This window comes from Periplaneta americana, chromosome 1 (genome assembly GCF_040183065.1).
Source record: "Periplaneta americana isolate PAMFEO1 chromosome 1, P.americana_PAMFEO1_priV1, whole genome shotgun sequence".
In the NCBI taxonomy this organism is placed as follows: Eukaryota; Metazoa; Arthropoda; class Insecta; order Blattodea; family Blattidae; genus Periplaneta; species Periplaneta americana.
In genome coordinates this window covers 25,904,258-25,923,843 of record NC_091117.1, presented here as the reverse complement: position 1 = coordinate 25,923,843, position 19,586 = coordinate 25,904,258, and the positions used below count along the sequence as shown (strand labels likewise).

The 19,586-nt window shown below is 34.3% G+C and overlaps 1 protein-coding gene across 7 annotated transcripts in view; it reads right to left on the bottom strand.

The window, feature by feature from the left end:
* Positions 1-6,504: 6,504 nt before the first annotated feature.
* Hex-A (Hexokinase A) overlaps positions 6,505-19,586 on the bottom strand; it is a 204,455-nt gene continuing 191,373 nt past the window's right edge. For all 7 annotated transcript variants that reach the window (XM_069814661.1, XM_069814573.1, XM_069814753.1 and 4 more), the window contains exons 6-9: positions 13,506-13,695; positions 11,835-11,990; positions 10,026-10,302; positions 6,505-7,018 (exon numbers count right to left, since the gene is read on the bottom strand). In XM_069814661.1, coding sequence (XP_069670762.1) covers positions 6,941-7,018; positions 10,026-10,302; positions 11,835-11,990; positions 13,506-13,695 — 701 coding nt within the window. In that variant the 3' untranslated portion in view covers positions 6,505-6,940. The remainder of the gene's footprint in view (positions 7,019-10,025; positions 10,303-11,834; positions 11,991-13,505; positions 13,696-19,586) is intronic.

Sequence of the window (19,586 nt, the reverse complement as noted above, 5' to 3'; positions counted from 1 at the left end):
CCATCAGCTGCCATCAGTGAATCTGATTGGTTCTTGCATAGGGCGGGAATTAGCAGACGAATAACATCATGCACTGTTGTGTCATGGCGGTGTGTTCTGTTGTATTGTTTGTAATGAGCACAACGTAAAAACAATATGTTAATGGCTTATGAGCGAACATGTCAACGGACCAGTTATTACTACTGGTTCAAGAAATAAATTGTTTATGCTCTCTTTTCTTTGAACGAGATGACAGTATGGAAATTTCTCAAAATCTTGCTAGCGTAGCACAGACAACAACTTGTACAGCAGCCATGATAGCCATCGGACCTTCCAGCAGTTTTGTTCCTATTTCGCTGCAGCGTGACATCATTGTTGTCCACCGGTCCGGTGAGATTCGGAATACGCTGAATGAAAATTGCTCTTCATCTGCCAGAAATTGAGGCATCAGGTGATGTGTGATGGAACTCGCCATAAACCAGCTGGTCTACATTTATAGAATACACTCATCATCATCATTATTATTATTATTATTATTATTATTATTATTATTATTATTCTTGTTTCATATTGAGCTGCAATCATGCACATTGCTGCTACATTCTCCTCCTCCTCCTGATTAAGTTCATCCAGTAACATCTCTACCATTCCAACACAATGATGTACACTAATCGCCTGGAATCTGAAAGCATAGCGCGGCCGTTAGAGTCGTCTGTAAAACAGAGAGTGCGCATGCGCGAGCATCTACAATAATACTGCTTCTACCCACCGCGTGACGTCACTCATGCTTGCAGATCCCAGGCGGGAAGTGTATTAGTAGTAAAATCTATTAAACTCTCGCGACACGTCAGAGCAGTGTAAACACCTGAGCCCCAGATGCTGTGTTAACACGTCACATCAGCATGTACATGCGCTTCACCGTTACTCGTATAACACGAGGCGGTAGGCGCTGAGCTTTCGTCCATTTCACCTGCCATTTGCTACGTCTCTGTTATTTCGTATGATGAGACAGTAGGTTTGTTCCAGCAAGCATATTCGGAACGCGTTCCGAACTAATACCGAACTTCTTTCGACGCATACGCAAGTTGTGTACGGTGTCAGAACTAGTTCGGGATTTTACGTTGTTGGAAGTTTCTTGAACACTTCTTTCACTGCCTTCGATGTTTCTTCTCATATTAATATTCATCTTCCGAACTTAATTCATCGTAAAATATATCCCTATCACCTTCTAATCACTCATGATGAACTATTTTTTTTTTTATTTTAACCTACCTAGCCTCAAACTTCGTAACCTCAGATTAAACCATCTGCGCATGCGTCAGCAGTTAAGAATCCCCAGTTTCTGCTCTTAATCGAGAACCAATTTCGGTCCGAACGAGTTCTAAAGCACGTTCGTTGGAACAGGGAGTTCATTATCGGTTCGGAATCAGTTCTAGTCTTGTTGGAACGCACATTGAGCTACTGCGCATGAGCAGACAGTTTAGAATCGATTCTGAACCGTGCTGAAACAAACCTACTTACAAAAGATATGTTCACATGGAGGACACTGTTTTTTGTCTATATCTTTTCGCAGGATTTCTATTGGTTACTTCACCACACGTGTGTGCGAGTGAAGGTTGACCAATCGACAAGTTTACTCTTTCTCCCTGCTGCCATCACACTGGCACGTTTTTCAGTTTAAATGTGCCGGCTATAAAATTATGTTGTCATAGTTGCAAGTATCTTCGTAGTGATTGTGTTTGTTTGCTTCCTCTATTTATAGAAAGAAAAAACAAATTCTGAAAGTTCCCTCCCCTCCAAGCAGGGAGAGGGGTGAAATTGACGTAGAAGTTTACGGTAGCAAGTAGTTTTTTTGTTCTATTTCCAAGTCATGAACTGCGTTATATAATTTCGCGTGTAATGATTTTTGTAACTATTTCGTCTAATGCGTAATGAAAGTGTGTTAAATTCCTTGGAAGATTAACATAAAATTAATTATTTGAAAATAAACAGTAATTGTTTATGTAATTCTATTTTCGACAGCTAAATACTTCGTACAGTTTTGAAAACGGAATACTTCACACCCATATGTGAAATCACCTGGAAATTCCTGCAGTTTGGTTTGTAAACCCCGATTACGCGGTTAGTTTATATCTTTTGCTTCGACATTTTTGCTTCGTGTCTTCTTCAGGAATTTAGGTAAAAATATAGGGGTATTACTATCATTAATCGATTCCTTTATTTTACTATAAATAGTTGTAAGTTTTACGCTGTATAATCTATGCTGAAAAATGATAAATACTGCAAATTCGTCGGTCATTCCGAATGTGTAATTTACTTGCGGCTTAAGTTAGAGCTATGATGTATTTCTTCTCTCTTAAACAGTTTGTTAATATTATGAACATTAAGGACACATTCATCATCGTTTAATGAGGATTGGTAACCTATCAGTCTCTAGTCGCGATGGAAATACTGTATAATTCTTAGAAATTTTTTATTCTATCTTGGAAATGTGGCTTCGAACATGTCTCTAGCTTGTTCAGATAATCAAAATTGACTTCATAATAAAACTTTACTCTTTCATTTCTCGTTAATCGGAAAATCGCTTTACAACAATTTAATTAATGCAGTTATATATTATTGCACTGGTAGAAATGGAATATGAATAATAAGCGGTCGGAAAAAATCGCATTACTTATAATATTTCGATGATCACTTACGTAAATTTTCACATTGTATTAGATACAGTTTAAAAAAAATATGTTTACTTCTACTTTCATGCTTTTTATTTTATAGTTTCTTTCACCAGACGTAGGTTCATTACACGCTTAATAGGCTATGCACTTATCGGGAAAAGTGACAGTGAACCATATGCCTAATTTTGATAATTATTGTATGTTTAATAGGGCCTATAACTATCGCAGTGATATATTTATAAATATATACTTTTTTCTTTTTATATTATTAGAGAAAGTATAACAACCTTAAAAAATTATTTTAATTAAATGGAGTCCGATATTACGTAGGTTATATTTAACTTACTTACCCTAGATAGAAATGAATTAATTTTGTCTAGTTTAATTCAATTAATACAGTGTTTTAAATTATTCTTTGCTATTGTAATTATCGTGAAGTTGTATAACTTAGGACGAAGGCAGAAAGCAAAGTTTTCTGTTTTAAATTATTACCGCACTTGCTTATAGTGTACTGGTTCTCAAAGAGATTTTTTTAACTGTATTTAATGTGCATATGAAATACTAGCAGAGAATATTAGTGATTTTTTCAACAACAGTTTTGAATAATATTGTGGCACATAGCTATCTTCAAGACTAGGGTGACTAGTAATACCATTTGAGATCTTCAGCATTAATTGTGGTCACGTGTGTGAAATTTGTGTTAATTTTGAGTGTCTGCCATATAAATTACGGATTTGTAAATGAGATTACTTCCTCATGGATCATAGACTGTCTGGAATCGAAGTGGAAACATGAAGCCATCATACCGGTCAAAGGTCAGTGACAATATTTCATTCTATCTTAGCAGAATTATTTTTCTATTAGCAAAGTTTTTGTGTTTTTTTCACAGGCTGATATAACTGATAAGATAGGACTCTTGCGTATGCATTTTTTCCCGACAGAGATCAAGCAAATACTGGTAGATTTACGAATCTAGTGCACGGGAAGTTCAGGTGATTTTGGAAGTGAAAATGTCGAATTTATGAGGGAAGTATTTTCGTAACAGGTGTGGCTTTGTCCTGCTGTTCGGCTAGGTCTGATATTTATATTAATACACCCAGTGCAGTAATGAGAATGAATAAATCTCATTCCATATCAAATTTAATGTATGTATACCGTTATATTAAAAATTATTTTAGGACTAGGTCTAATAATTTCCTGGATTTGTTTCCAAAATGTCGAGTTGGGTTGTAATGCGTTCTTAAACAGAGATTTTTCTGATTTTTGGGCTTAAAAAGCACCTCACCAGAAATGGAAGGGATGAAATCGTCGAAACCTCGATTTTGAGGATATTAATAAAAATTTATACATGTTTATTTCTTCATGAACTGTGTGTGTTTTTGTGTAATACAACATAAGTATTAAACTGTAAATTGTTTTAGAGCAAAATATCGATACAAAATATAAAGATACAGGGTTAGTTAAAAGTCCCGCACCACCTAAATAACTTTTGAAGCATGTGGTTCAGTGACATGAAACTTGGTATGTGGGGATAACAATATACTAAGAACTCAATAATGGTATTACCTAGTTTTTTCTACTTCCGGTTTAACCGGAAGTAACTCCAACTCTCTTATTTTAAATGGAACAACCAATATATTTTTTTGTTTTTTAATAAAGCTCATTAAGAGCTAGTCTATCTAGTCCTCTTACATTGGTTCTATTACAGTTTGGTGTTACTGTGACAAAACGAAAATTCCCTATGATAATGTTCCAAGAAACTGCTGAAGGATGCACTGGAAGGAATGGTGAACGGGAGAAAAATTCGGAGCAGAAAAAGATATCAGATGTTGTTTAGACAACTGTCCAAAGACAGGTCTGAACCTCACAAGTGATACCAAGAAGGCACCACTCATGAGACGACTAGGCCAGGAGATAATGGGATAGGGTGGCCAGTTTCTTTCCTCGTCCATTGCATATATCGCCAACTAGCTACATACGAGGCCTGTCTAAAAAGTATCCGACCTTTAGCCAGAAAAAATATTTCAAATACCTGACGGGGTTGGGACCCTAATCCCCTTCAAAGTAGGCCCCTTGTGCTTGCACACACTTAGCCCACCGATCCTTCCACTGCCGGAAACACCTCTGGAAGTCTTCTTTTGGAATGGTGTTCAGCTCCGTCGTCGCATTCCGCATTATCTCTTCTCTACTCTCAAAACGGGATCCTTTCAGTGGTGTCTTCAATTTTGGAAACAACCAGAAGTCGCAAGGAGCCAGGTCTGGAGAGTAGGGAGGTTGGCGAACGGTTGTAATTCCATGTTTGGCCAAGAAAGTGTGGATCAATTGGGATGAATGTGCGGGGGCGTTGTCGTGATGCAAGTGTCAGTTGTTCGCCGTCCACATGTCTGGTCTTTTGCGCCGAACTGCATCACGGAGTCGCTGGAGAACATCGTGATAGTACTCCTTTGTCACCGTTTGTCCTTCCAGTGCGTATTCGTGATGCACAATTCCACGGACATCAAAGAAAACAGTCAGCATCACCTTGATTTTGCTTCACACCTGCCACGCTTTCTTCGGCCTTGGAGACTCAGGATGCTTCCATTGCGACGACTGTCTTTTTGTTTCTGGGTCTTACCCGTACACCCATGATTCATCTCCAGAAACCCAGGATCAGTGTTGGCGGTGTCCAGAAGGCCCTGTGCAACGTCACGACGGAGGTCTTTTTGTTCCGGGGACAACAACTTGGGCACGAATTTCGCAGCCACTCGGTTCATGTTCAAATCATCACGCAAAATTGCATGTGCAGAATCTTTACTCACTCCAACCTCTTCGGCAATCTCCCGCACGGTCAAACGACGATCTGCCATCACCAAATTTCGCACCCTCTCAACAACAGCTGCACTCCGAGCAGTTTGGGGCCTGCCACAACGCTGCTCATGCTCCGCTGATGTGCGGCCATCTTTGAATCGGTTGAACCACTCCTTAATTTGTGTTACACCCATCGCATCTTCCCCAAATACCTGCTGAATCTTACGAATTGTTTGACTTTGAGAAACACCAAGCTTTTGACAAAATTTGATGCAGTATCTTTGCTCAATTCGTTCAGTCATCTTGCGAGAAAACTAAATCCGACAAACACTTAGAACAGCACCTTACTTGGCGACCACCAGCCAGTGACTGGCACAAGCGAATGTGGTGAAAAAATTCAAGCATGCGCATTACGGTTCCTCCTTCCACCATGCACAGTGGCGCCGCCTTAGAATCACTACTTTGCGCGGGAAAATTAAAGGTCGGATATTTTTTAGACAGGCCTCGTATTACACTAGTCAGACAGATGTACACAAACACTTTCTTCCTCTGACACATATCGTCAAGCGAGATGTACTGTTTGATAATAGATGTAAATATCAGCCAGAACCTCAATCAGAGGACATATCGTCATTCCTGCAATAACTCCTATGTGCAAAATATAAAATTTTTCAGTAAAAAGAAAAATCACATTTATTCATTCTATAAGAGTGGTACAAAGGAGATTGTGAATTCTTACATTTTCGAAGGAAAGAAATATAATTACATATAGGAGATTTTATTATTTGCTGTATCATTAAGAAAAAATCTGAAAATCGATAAATATGCAACATAGGAGTTATTGCAGGAACAACGACAATATCAGATGATAGACGACATTAAGATAATTGGAGCATGTGCAGAGATAAAGAAAAAGGCAGAAGGATTGGGGAATGCTGGGTTTGCAGTGAAAGACTTTCCCTGGGGCAGAAAACCGTGAATTAAGAAATCCTACATCTTCAGCTGGTCTGTGTACTTTGGATCCACAGCAAACCTGATTAGGTTTGATATAAATAAAAACAACTTTTAAAATTCTAAAACAATATTTATTTATAATGTCATCTAAATCTTCATTATTCACACAATTAAGAAAAAATAGGACTTTAAAATATCTAATTAAAAACTTGGCAACAGCTAAAATCCACAAATATAATAACTTACAACAAAAGAGTTCATCTCACAGAGTTCCTACGGAACTAAAATAAATCTCATCTGCATTCATCCGACTCCATGCTGTTTCCCACTCTGTTCAATTTATCAGGTCCACATAGCACACAGTCGTATACATATACCATACATATGGCCACCGTCGTGGTTCACCCACACTGATCGAACTCTGTCCACTATCACAGCAAGTGCACTTGGTACAGTGTACTTGGTATTGTTGTGGTCTTCAGAATTGCAGCAGCTATAGGAACCCAAGTAGTCTAGTTCTAACCATAGTCTCATTGCTCTCTACTTCACCGATCCCTACATGCCACAGCTGCTACTAGTGCTGCACCTCGTCCACTTCCATCCTCAGAAAGCATGAGGTCGAACTGCAATCAAAATAGATACATTAGACAGTGTAGGCTACTTCAGAGACAAATGCCTGAAAATGTAGAGGATAAATCAGGCTAAACCAAAACAATTTTCAGAAATGACTCAGAGAATCTATACCAGTACTTTGAGACAGGGAGTAAACTTAACTTATTATATATCCATTGACATCTGATTCTGTTGGGATCATCACTTATATAAGTCATAACTACCGTACATCATCAGAGACGTGAGATTTTGACATTGCAAAATATACCATATAAATGAATGCACTGAAAAGTCATCGCACACTGAATCTTTAATTAATTATCGTATTTGCTCGCGTAATTTGCGCCCCCGCATATTTTGCGCACCCTAATTTTTAAGGGATTATTTTGAACTTTATTTTTGCTCCGTGTATTTTGCGCACACATTTTACATACATATTTTTTTCAGTGTAGTAGGGATTACGTACCTGCTTCAGAAAGAAACCCCAAAGTCCCGCTACTTTAACAATGCTTGTCCTTGGTAGAGACAAGTTACCAGTATAGAAAATTAGTAATTGTATTGTTTTATTTGTATACCGGTAATAATTATTGTTTATAGAATTATTAGTGTATGATTATTATTTGTATAATTTAGGATTATCTACAGTGTTATGCTATAAAATTATAAAAGATGACAAAATTACTGTATTCTTAATCACCATACTGTACTTACCTATACATATACTAATTGAGATAACTCAGAACAGGACCTCTTATTTGAAAAATCCGCATATTTCACGCACCCCAATTTTTCAGTGGCCAAAGTTAATTAAAAAGTGCGCATATTACGCGAGCAAATACGGTAGTACATTTCTCAGCCTATTCATAAAAGTCGCTCAAAATGCCGACAGTCCACTTCAAAGCACAGCTGATAATGCCAGTATAATGACTTGTGAATTCTATCAAACGTAACTTGCATTTTATATTGCGAAGATCATCAAATGAAGCAATAATTCTGACCATCGACACATTTTCCCTATCAAATGGAGTCTTGTACACGAAAGTTTTGATGTGTCTTCACAGAAAAAAATTCATAGGTGTCAAATATAGTCGAAATTCTGGCAAGAGTGTAGGATCTCTTCCATTAATCCAGTTATCACGATATGTTGCATTTAGAAAAATTTGTACCTCACTATTATTATGCGTTGGAGCCTCGTAGCCCTGAATCCTATTCTCTGCTGTACTATACTGTCATTGAGTTTTACAGTGGCATAAATACTTTTACTGATCTAAAGCACAGAAACTAGATGTCAGGGATATAGCCTACCTTCCCTGTCTCATTTGTGTTACATTCCCCGATTCATTTCTGAAAATTGTTCGGTATTATTCTGATTCACCCTATATAATAGCTATGTAATCCATTCCTAACTGGTAAATTCTCGATCTGGTATATTAAAACTTAAATGTTTTGTCATTTATTATTGTCAACTTTATTTAAATCCTAATTTACCAAATGGCAGGATCATGATAACTCTTTAAAAAGCTCATATCAAAGCATCTGTCAAGCTGCACACATAGATCTTTAGAACATAAGCCATATACCTTGGAACATAAGCAAAAAAAAATGCCAATTCTAACTATAAGGTTGCGAAATTAAAGCTCAAATAAAAGATTAGGCCTATCGAAAATTGAATAGCCCCTGCCTTGAGTAGATAGTTCTCATTTAGCTGGCAAAGCACATTCAGTGCACGATTTTACTTCATATCCTATGACAAAGATAGGCACTGACAGAGGATTTCAACTGAACTATAATCTTTAAGTATGTGCTGTTCTTTCTTAATGCTTAAATTTCCAAGTCAGTTTCCATACTCTTACAGTAGCTGTGTGGATATCTACCAGTGTACACAATTTAAGGGAAGGTTTCAACAGAGCTCATTGACAGTTTCCTTGTACGATGTTTTGATAAATAGGCTGAAATGTAATAATTCTTACCCCGTTATTTAAAAAGCAAACCAATTTTTCATGATAAGAATGCACTAATTGTAGCAAACCAATTTTTCATGATGAGAATGCACCAATTGTTTTTATCGTTAAAGAAAATGATTGAATGTTTAAAAATTAATATACAAACAAGAGGCATAATTGTATTATCTTCTATCTGTTGAGGGTATTCTTACCCTATCAAGAGTTTACTCAAACAGCGTAATTTAACTTTATTGACCAGCACTGGGGAAGAAAAACCGTGGGACATTCGTGACTTAAGATTTTTGTTGATGAATTGAAGATAAGCTGTTTTGTTCACTCATTTCTAGCTCTCGGTTTCGAACACTATGACAATGCTGCCTTTCACGAGAGTAATAAAATTTATTATTGAATTTTTATTCATAGTTCAATGAGATATGACTTTAGTAGTAAGATAGAGGCAGAATCTGAATATATCTGTGAGAAGCTTAGTTTTAAAGTATGTTTATTCAATTATTGAAGTTCAAACATTATATGAGCCGTTCAGAGCAAAAGTGGTGTAAGTCAAAAATAGTTTTCTTTTTAGTAGGTTATTTTACGACGCTTTATCAACATCTTAGGTTATTTAGCGTCTGAATGAGATGAAGGTGATAATGCTGGTGAAATGAGTCCGAGGTCCAGCACCGAAAGTTGGGTTGAGGGAAAACCCTGGAAAAAACCTCAACCAGGTAACTTGCCCCGACAGTGAATCGAACCCGGGCCACCTGGTTTCGCTGCCAGACGCGCTGACCATTACTCCACAAGTGTGTGGACTGTCTAAAATTGGTAATGAGATTTAAAGTACAAATTCTGTAAAATACAGCGTAAAGTAGCAGTTAATATGTCCTTCGTGCTGTCCACCGACTACTAATAGTTTAAATAAATTGAATATTAATTGCTACTTTGCGCTGTATTTTACAGAATGTTTACTTTAACCCTCATTACCCATATCTGACTTACACCACTTCTGCTCTGAACGGCTCATATTATTTTACCCATTTAATGTTTTTAAATTCATATTGCTGGTGGTTGAACTCACCTTGATGCCAGGTGTGACAAGTTGTGCAATTTTCTCTGTCATCAGATCATGGAAATGGGGGTGGAATCGGTACACTGATCCGTCAATACCAACTGTTACACTGTCCTTCCCCATCTTGTTAATGAGAGTTGCTACACCAGCTGACACTAGATGAGCGGCACGCTTTGACACACACTCACATATATAACGGACATTGCTGCAGTCTTGGTCTGTTGCATGATTCAAGCCCAGTTCTTCCAACACTTGTCGGCAGTTTATGTAGCTTCCCCTCTTATCACTGTAAAAAGATAAAAACAAATAGTTTAGTCTTAGTTATGCATTATGTTACATGTTTATCACTCAATAAAAGAATTTTATTCCAATGGATACCATCCCATTGTGGAATCCTGGGAAACGAGAACGCGGATGCTTTAGCAAAGAAGGGCAGCACTGCTACTTACAGACCTGTTACTAAATCTACGTATTACTCTGTGAAAAGATTTATTAAATCTACATATTTAGACTTCAACAAACAAAATTTGATAACACAATCTCAAGGGAAAAAATGGAACTCTCTGCATCAAAATCCACAGTTAATTCCCGATTTACCACGAAAATCGTCTGTAGCTGCATTTAGATTGGCAACAGGCCATGATTGTTTGGCCAAACACCTGCATAGAATTGGAATATATCAGTCCCCTAATTGCCCATTGTGCAACTCAAACCAAGAAATGGATTCGGAACACCTCAAAATCTGTGCTTCAGTGGCTGGCCATGATAATATCTTTGAAAAATATTGGAGTGCAAGAGGTCAAATGACTTTATTGTCAAACGCCTGGCATTAGAAAACAACAACAACATGCTTTTGAACACATATATGTTTAAGAAATCTGCCATTCAGCCACATTAAGTGCCCCTTCCTATTAACATCTCATTTCATTTTTGATTAGCTGAGTGGTTGCTTTTTTTACATATTAAGAGGACCCATTCATTAATTTATAACACAGGATCTTTGGCTTAACTTCTCTTCTGAAGAAGCAGTGTAAATAATTTCTGAATGTATGAACATAGACTGTCACGGACACAACTCCAACACCAAGGCATTTTCTCATATAAATTAATACTTTTCATTTTATATTTCCTTACTACGTACATATGAATGTATATTTCACTATTACTTACTGGTCCAACGTGATAATCAGCTCAAACGGGATTTGAACCCATGTCTAAGTCATGCTCATAACCCCGAGAATATGCCAGTATGTCTGATCGATAAAATAATAGTAAATGTAAGTATTGTATAATTATTAATTTCAATTCAGGAATCCGCCCCTGAGCACGAGTTCTACTCTTTCAGGGGCGAGCTAAAGTTTCTCTGTATATTTTATAATTTGTTACAATTATTAGCAAAATTTGTAGAGATATCATTACAAATAATTTATCAGCATATCAATAACAACCTCATAAAATTACTTACAAAAAACACTCCCAAAAATAATATACACTTATGAAAAATAAATAAATAAATAAAAAATTATTTGATTAACAAAATAATAAATAAATAAACATTAGTAACATCAGAATGATTTACTTCGGAATATGTATGATAAGCCTTTCTTGTGTTAATGTAGAATGTAGAATGATTTAATCCTTTCCTAACAAAAGAATGCACTGTTATCAGTATCATTATTATTAATTATCGTCATCATTTTTAAATATAGCGATTTATTAGCAACCATCGGTAAGTCATATGAAAAAGTAATTTATTAGCAACCACTGATAAGTGATTTGCCCTTCATAATTTGATATTATATATTATACGTGACTTACCTTTCAATTTCTGAAACATATTTTGTGAAGAAATTCCCTCTCTTGTAAAGCAAATCTGAGCCTCTTCCGCCAAACAGAAGACCTTGTTTTGTAAACTTTACAAGAATCAGTCTCGCAAGTTCACCCATATACATTCCTGAGATCATTTTCTCATGCCTGAAAAAAAGAAAAAAATGTAGCTTAGAGTTATACACTTGCACAATAATAAAAACGTTAGTTTTCCCATGAAAGTATTCTTTGTAATAACTTCACTAATACATGGCACAAGAAAAATGTAAAAGATGGGAAATATATGCCAGATGCAATAATTGAAGGGTTCAGAACCATAGTGGGCCAAGCTTCATTTACTAAAACCATAGAAAACCAGGGTTAAAATGAAGTTATTACCATAATTCAATGGAAATATATAGCAAGAAATATAAAGTATACACATTAAAACTAGATGACATGTCAATCTTCATTGAACTATGGCATTCACTTAACTTTAACCCTTGCTTTCTCCGTTTTTAATAAATATTGCTTAGCCCACTATGGCTCTGAACCCTTCAATAATTCTTGTACGATAAATCATGTGATAAATTTTTATTAACAGAAAACAAAGGGCAAATTAAAGATACAAAGCCTCTATAATAATGAGAAGAATAGTTCTAGAGTTAACATTATCATCATCATGAACAGTAGTAGAGAAACATTATTAGAATAATTACATGGATTTTACAATCTACTAGAATGCCAATTATTATATACAGACCTATATTAAACCAAATTTTCAAACATAATGAGGTTCAAAAGAAAACAAAACAAAGTAGAACAGCATTTTAATAGTTCCGACTTTGCTGTATGATAGCGAAATTTGGACACTTCGAAAACATAATTATTATATGCAGACCTATACTAAACCAAATTTTCAAACATAATGAGGTTAAAAAGAAAAACAAAACAAAGTAGAACAGCCTTTTAATAGTTCCGACTTTGCTGCATGATAGCGAAATTTGGACACTTCGAAAACATAATTATTATATGCAGACCTATATTAAACCAAATTTTCAAACATAATGAGGTTAAAAAAAAACAAAAAGTAGAACAGCATTTTAATAGTTCCGACTTTGCTGTATGATAGCGAAATTTGGACACTTCGAAAACATAATTTAACGAGATTAAACACTGCAAAAATAAAATAGTTTAGGAAAACAGATACATACACCTTATTAGACCATAAAAGAAGTGAAAAATTTACAGGAATTAGAAATTATTGTAATAAACAATTATTACAAACAAAACTGAAAACCATATATACTATGAATGGAGAAAAATAGAATTCCACTATACATTCTGAATCACAGAGCCAAAGGAAGGAAAAGCAGGAACACCATTAAAAAGCCTTAACTGAAGATTTAATTTCGTTTCCTAAAACAGATCATCTGGTTTAGAAACGTGAAGGATGATCTTAGAATCGTCTGACAAATATAGCTAGCCTACAGTTTTAATTACGTAACTTAATTTTATTATTTCACACATTAATTTGCTTGACACTACCATTATGGGCATGGAAGCTATTGTCTGCATCTTTTTAGTGTTTATAAAATTCTCATTTAAATATGTTGAAATGTATCAATAAAAAATATGAAGGAATTAACATGCAGTAATTAACAATAACAATAAAGTACTTACAACTGTTTTCCGGGGTTTATGGAATACTGATCAATTTCTCGGTCATATTCTGTTCGTACTATATCTAGCCGTCCATCATCTCCAAATGCACCCCACTCTGTATTAATGATGACGTAGGGTTTTGATTTATCACCATCGAACATTTCTGCATTCTCAACTTTCTCAACGTAACAGGCATTGCTTCCAGTTCCTGTATCAATAGACAAAAAAAGAATATTGAATAATGCATAACATTTGATTGTTCTATTTCTGAAATTACCAGTACTTCAAAAGTGACTAGTATTTTATGTGCTTTAATGTGTTTACACTTTCAGACTAAAGGAACTGTATATAGAAATTACAGTGAAAATGTAGACTAACAATGCTGCCCAAATCAGAGGCTGATAGTAATGTTTTAATTTATTGTATTTTAACATTTAGATATTTTCTTATCCAAATCATTTTATTACACAATTTTGCAAGTTTACTATCTTCAAACAAAAGCAGAAAAATGCCATTTATACATAAATCCATTATACAACTAATAAAATTACTTATAATAAACGCACATGCGAGAAAATAGCATACTCTACTAGAAAATACAGTATATGCATGCATATAGTATGAATATAATACAGAGGCTAGTATACATTTGCACACATGCATTATGAGTTTATGACACACATACATACATGGAAAATCAGTGAAAAACAAAGAAAATGTTGTGAACAAGTAACAACTACGTGTCTATAATCTACTGAACATTACTGTAACATGAAGTTCAACATATTATGGACAGAAGTCCCTTCAAAAGAGTACGCATAGAGTAAAGGGTAGAAAAGCCTAATTTGTACAAAAAAAAAAAAAGTTATTGCAGAAAGAAAAATAGTTACATGTGTATTAGATTGAAGAAAACTACAAGCTTTAGTACTAATTCATACACACTACTTGATTTAAGAAAGGAAAGCAAACTCTACTTTTGTTACATTAAAGAACAAACAAACTGTATGCAAGAAAGGTGACCGCAGATAAATTATTTCAGTTCAGTTTTAAATTAGTTTGTGAAAAATTATGTATGCTATAATACGTATTTTGTATTAAAGCTGTGATGAATGGCTTGTTTTACAATATAAATCAATGCACACAAGGAAACATTCTCTTGGGGACAGACAAAAAAAGTTTTTTTTTTTTCACCATGTTAATAATATTAAAACAAGTACTTACACAAATTTTGGCAACTTGAACGCAATTACGAGGGCCGTAAAAGAATAAGTTTCCCTGGGGCCATTTACAGAAAGAAAACACAATTTCATGGAAAGATTTATTGGAACAGATGCAGCAATTGTTGAGCTATTTTTCAACATATTTCCCACCGGAATTGAGACATTTGTCATACTGTGGGATAAACTTTTGTATCTGTGTCGTAGAAATTTACCACCTGGGATCAGAACCAGTGTGTGACAGCCGTCTGCACCTCTCTGTCGATCGCATGGTATGACGAATGTCTCAATTCCAATGGAGAATATGTTGAAAAATAGCTCAATAGTTGTTGCATCTGTTTCAATAATTTTTTTCAATGAAACTGTTTTCTTTCTGTAAATGGCCCCAGGGAAACTTATTTTTATGGCCCTCGTAATTGCACTCGAGTGGCCAAAATTTGTACAAGCACTTGTTTGGACATTATTAACATGGTGGGGGGGGGGGGAAACAATTTTTTTATCTGTTTCCATGAGAATGTTTGCTTCTCAGTTTATGTTAAATCAAATTCGCACTTCTTTCTCACACACTATGATCAAAGCAACACACACCAGTCTTGTATGAAATGCCAAAGTAGCGAGAAAGCACTGATGGAAGGTCACTATTAGAATCGTTAAGGTATACTTGAACTGAAGATGAATAGAGCTTTGCACCCAGCTGTAACAATTACAAAATTTCATTCCTTTATCTGGTTTCAGTATCTTTTTTTTTTTTTTTCCTACAAAGATGGTAAAAGAAGATTAATCTTATAATTCCGATATATTCCATTATACTTCACGGGAAACTAAAGTGTTTTGCATTAGTTTACTGTAGATTTTCAATAATTGCATGGAACGAAGAAATCTTTATTTTGTGTAATTTAATTGCATTTATATAAATCAAGAAAACATTATACAAATTATACATAAATATGAAATAAGGGCGTTTGATTTACAATTCTTTAAAATTTATTTGTTAATTGAAGATGGTTATTATATTAGGATGAAAATATATATTATATATTTTATATTTATTTGGCATTTCAACATAAGACAAACACTTACATATTCCTTTCCAAAAGTAGTAACAATTCTACTGGTACTGGTATATAGCAGACAACTTGATGACTGAGGTTTATACTCACAGTTAAAGTATAAAACATACACACAATGATACGTTAGAAAGACTATTGCATCTAAAAATATTTCATCACAACCATAACAATTCTAAGATTAATCTACAGATAGTGCTATCAACAATAAGTAAACCGTAAGAAATAAGGTATAAATTAGAAGAATATATTCAGTACAGCAAAACTGTAGCACAGTGATGGTAGCATGGCACTTTTGTCTGTTATTTAACGATGCTGTATCAACTGCCGAGGTTGTCGAGTTTTGATGGCATAAGGACAAAATATGTGAATAAAATAAAATATTTTATCCTTATTCGAGACCATCATCTCAATCCAGAGCTACAACTTCAAAGTTAAAGACACGGATTAGAAGTAATTTTAAATATAATACCGGTAGCTGGGAACATTTTTCAATTCAATAACATTAAAGAGGAAATCAATATTAGAATTAAAAATGCAAATCAAACCTATCATGCCATTTCGAATATTGTAAGAAGCAGAATTTTTTTTCCAGGATATCCAAAATATACATTTACAAATTCGTAATACAGCCTGTTTTAAAATATGCATGCGAAACATGGACACTAACCATACAGATGTACAAAAACTACGAATATTGAAAAGGCAAATTTTACAAAAAAAAAATTTTGGAGCCATGAGGAATGGAGAACTAAACAATGTACGTAAACAACCAGACGTAGTAGCAAAATTTAAAGCCAAGCATACTGAATTGGTTGGACATGTCATGAGATCTACAATGGATAGATTGATTAAAGCAGTGACTGAATAAATGCAAGCAGGAAGAAAATCATTAGAACGTCCAAAATTACGGTTCTTTGACAATTTTGAGTGATTTAAAAATGCTCAGAGATGCCAATTAGAAGACTTATTACTTAAACAGACAAAACTGGTGTGACTTTGTCAAGTCAGCAGTGGAAAGTTTCATAGATTTTAATTGCTTTATGATAAATAATAATACATTCAAGCTTAAATGCTAAGAATTGTTCAGAAAAGTAAAAAATTAACTAAAGGAAAGAAACACTGTTGCATTTACACAGAAAAATACCATGACCTGCAATCTTGTTTAATATAATATCACATACAGTGAGATTATTTAAATTGCTAGTGAAGGTGCGACATCTGTTTCAGCAGCTGTCTTTGTTCCCTTCTACCTGTCGCATAAAACAAAAAGCAGAATTTCAGTGCTGTATCGTGTTGCTGTTTACATTTAGACTTATTTATCTCATGCGTATATTTGTTGATTAATAACATGTTAAGTTGGTGTGTGGCATTGGTGTAAGTATTGAGAAAATAGTGTGCTCATCATTATTTGAGAACTTTTTAATACCATACCCATAAATACAAACTGACATAACTGATCTATTTCTTTTTTAACTATTTTAAGTGATATTAATGTAAATTTTCATTTTTAAATACGATTCTGCCACATTACTAACAGTTTTGCAGTGTCTGATAATCTTAAAAGAGGTGTTTAAAACAGAATAAACAGCACTAGATTATGACCTTCTCTGGTCATGTGATTTCTATCTAAAAAGAGGTACAAAAATAATACTTATAGTACTTGCGCAGCAGAGGACTGAAAACTTAACGCAAGAGTAGAAATTACAAAAATTTCTACACAAGAACTTTGAGGGCCAATATAAATTTCTCGAAACAATACCAAGAATGCCTATGTGAAAAGAGGCGGCATTTCGAACAGTGTTAATGATCATAGCAGTGTCTATATTAAGATCATGAAAATGGAGTGAAATTAGCTAATTTAAATATTCTCAGAAAAATATTAGTTTTTGGACGTGAAATTGTTACATACTGGTGCTGCTATCTTTTAGATTTTAAATATAAATGGCTTTATTTATATATTGTTCTTGATGAAAATTTCTTACAGATCTACATATTACTCTGTGAAAAGATTTATTAAATCTACATATTTAGACTTCAACAAACAAAATTTGACAACACAATCTCAAGGGAAAAAATGGAACTCTCTGCATCATAATCCACAGTTAATTCCCGATTTACCACGAAAATCGTCTGTAGCTGCATTTAGATTGGCAACAGGCCATGATTGTTTGGCCAAACACCTGCATAGAATTGGAATATATCAGTCCCCTAACTGCCCATTGTGCAACTCAAAACAAGAAATGGATTCGGAACACCTTAAAATCTGTGCTTCAGTGGCTGGCCATGATAATATCTTTGAAAAATATTGGAGTGCAAGAGGTCAAATGACTACTGTCAAATGCCTGGCATTAGAAAACAACAACACATTAAGATCATTCACGTTTCTTGCATGAATTAGTATTAATAATGAGATAAATGATTCTAACCCACATATTCACTGCAAAATATACTGGTAAGAGAGATGCAGGTTAACTCGAGAACAAACAATGAACCTTCATTAACACTATAAATAATTTCACTGTATTAGAGCCATTATGACTTTACACATTTTACAGTCTTTGTTTTTGTAAGGTTTTCTTACAGTTGATGTTTTCATAATTATAAATTTGAAATTGTTAAGCACTACTAAATATTAAATTATTATTTCTTTCGACTTCTCAGCTAATTTAAATATTCTCAGAAAAATCTTAGTTTTTGGACGTGAAATTGTTACATACTGGTGCTGGTATCTTTTAGATTTTAAATATAAATGGCTTTATTTATATATTGTTCTTGACGAAAATTTCTCCCAGCAATATATATATTAGCTGATTTTCTTCTTTCATAGTATAAAAACATACCACAAACCATCCTTTATAGATTCAGATTAATTTTAAAGCAGTAAGAGTACCTATACAAAACTGAAAATTGATACAACCTGAGTAATCTTTTAGTTCAAACGATTCCGCTCTCTGATAATCTCAACTGTTAGGAGTTCATTATTCATGAAGTATTATAAATTTTTTGTTTCCCAATTTTGAAGGATCTAATTAATTAATTATTTTAATCATTGTTTTATAATTTATTAATAATAGTTATTTAGTAGTGAAATGTTATTTGGCTTCAATAAAAAGATAGAAATATAAATAATAATATACAAATTAAATTCATTTCTTGAAAAACCAACTAAAAATTTTAATTTTTAATGCACCAGGCCTGATTTTCTTAAAACTCTGAAGGGGCAAGAGAAAAAGTTAAGAACAGAATTAACGAAATTCCTACATACTCATACCTTCTACACGACTGATGGATTGTTTATGCTTGTAAATTGAATTAATTTGCTGCTATGTATTGTACACTTTTTTTGTACAACTTTTGACTTATTCCACATCTCACAGCTAATGTAAGATCTATGGAATACAATAAATGAAATGAAAACAAATGGAATGAGCTTGGAACTGTAGGCATACAGTTGATCCAAAGTTAATTTGAAATAGAACTTAAGTACTGGTACGCATTCGTCATTATAAAGTACCAATAAAATTAATGTTTCCAGATCTAAAATCAGATATACAGTCTATTTTACGATAACACATTTCTTTGAGTTTTACACTAGTTCAGTGAAAACTAGTATTTCTGTCTGCCACGTTACCTTTTTATCGCATTATTAACACATAACACAAAACAAAAGAAAACTAAACAAACAGGGAGCATAGAAGAAAGATGCTGGATAGAAAGAGTAATCCACCACCTGAGAAAAGAACAAAAGTGACAGATTAATAAGGAAACAAGTGCATGCTTCAGCAGAGAGTAGTGCGTCTGGCGGTCAGCAA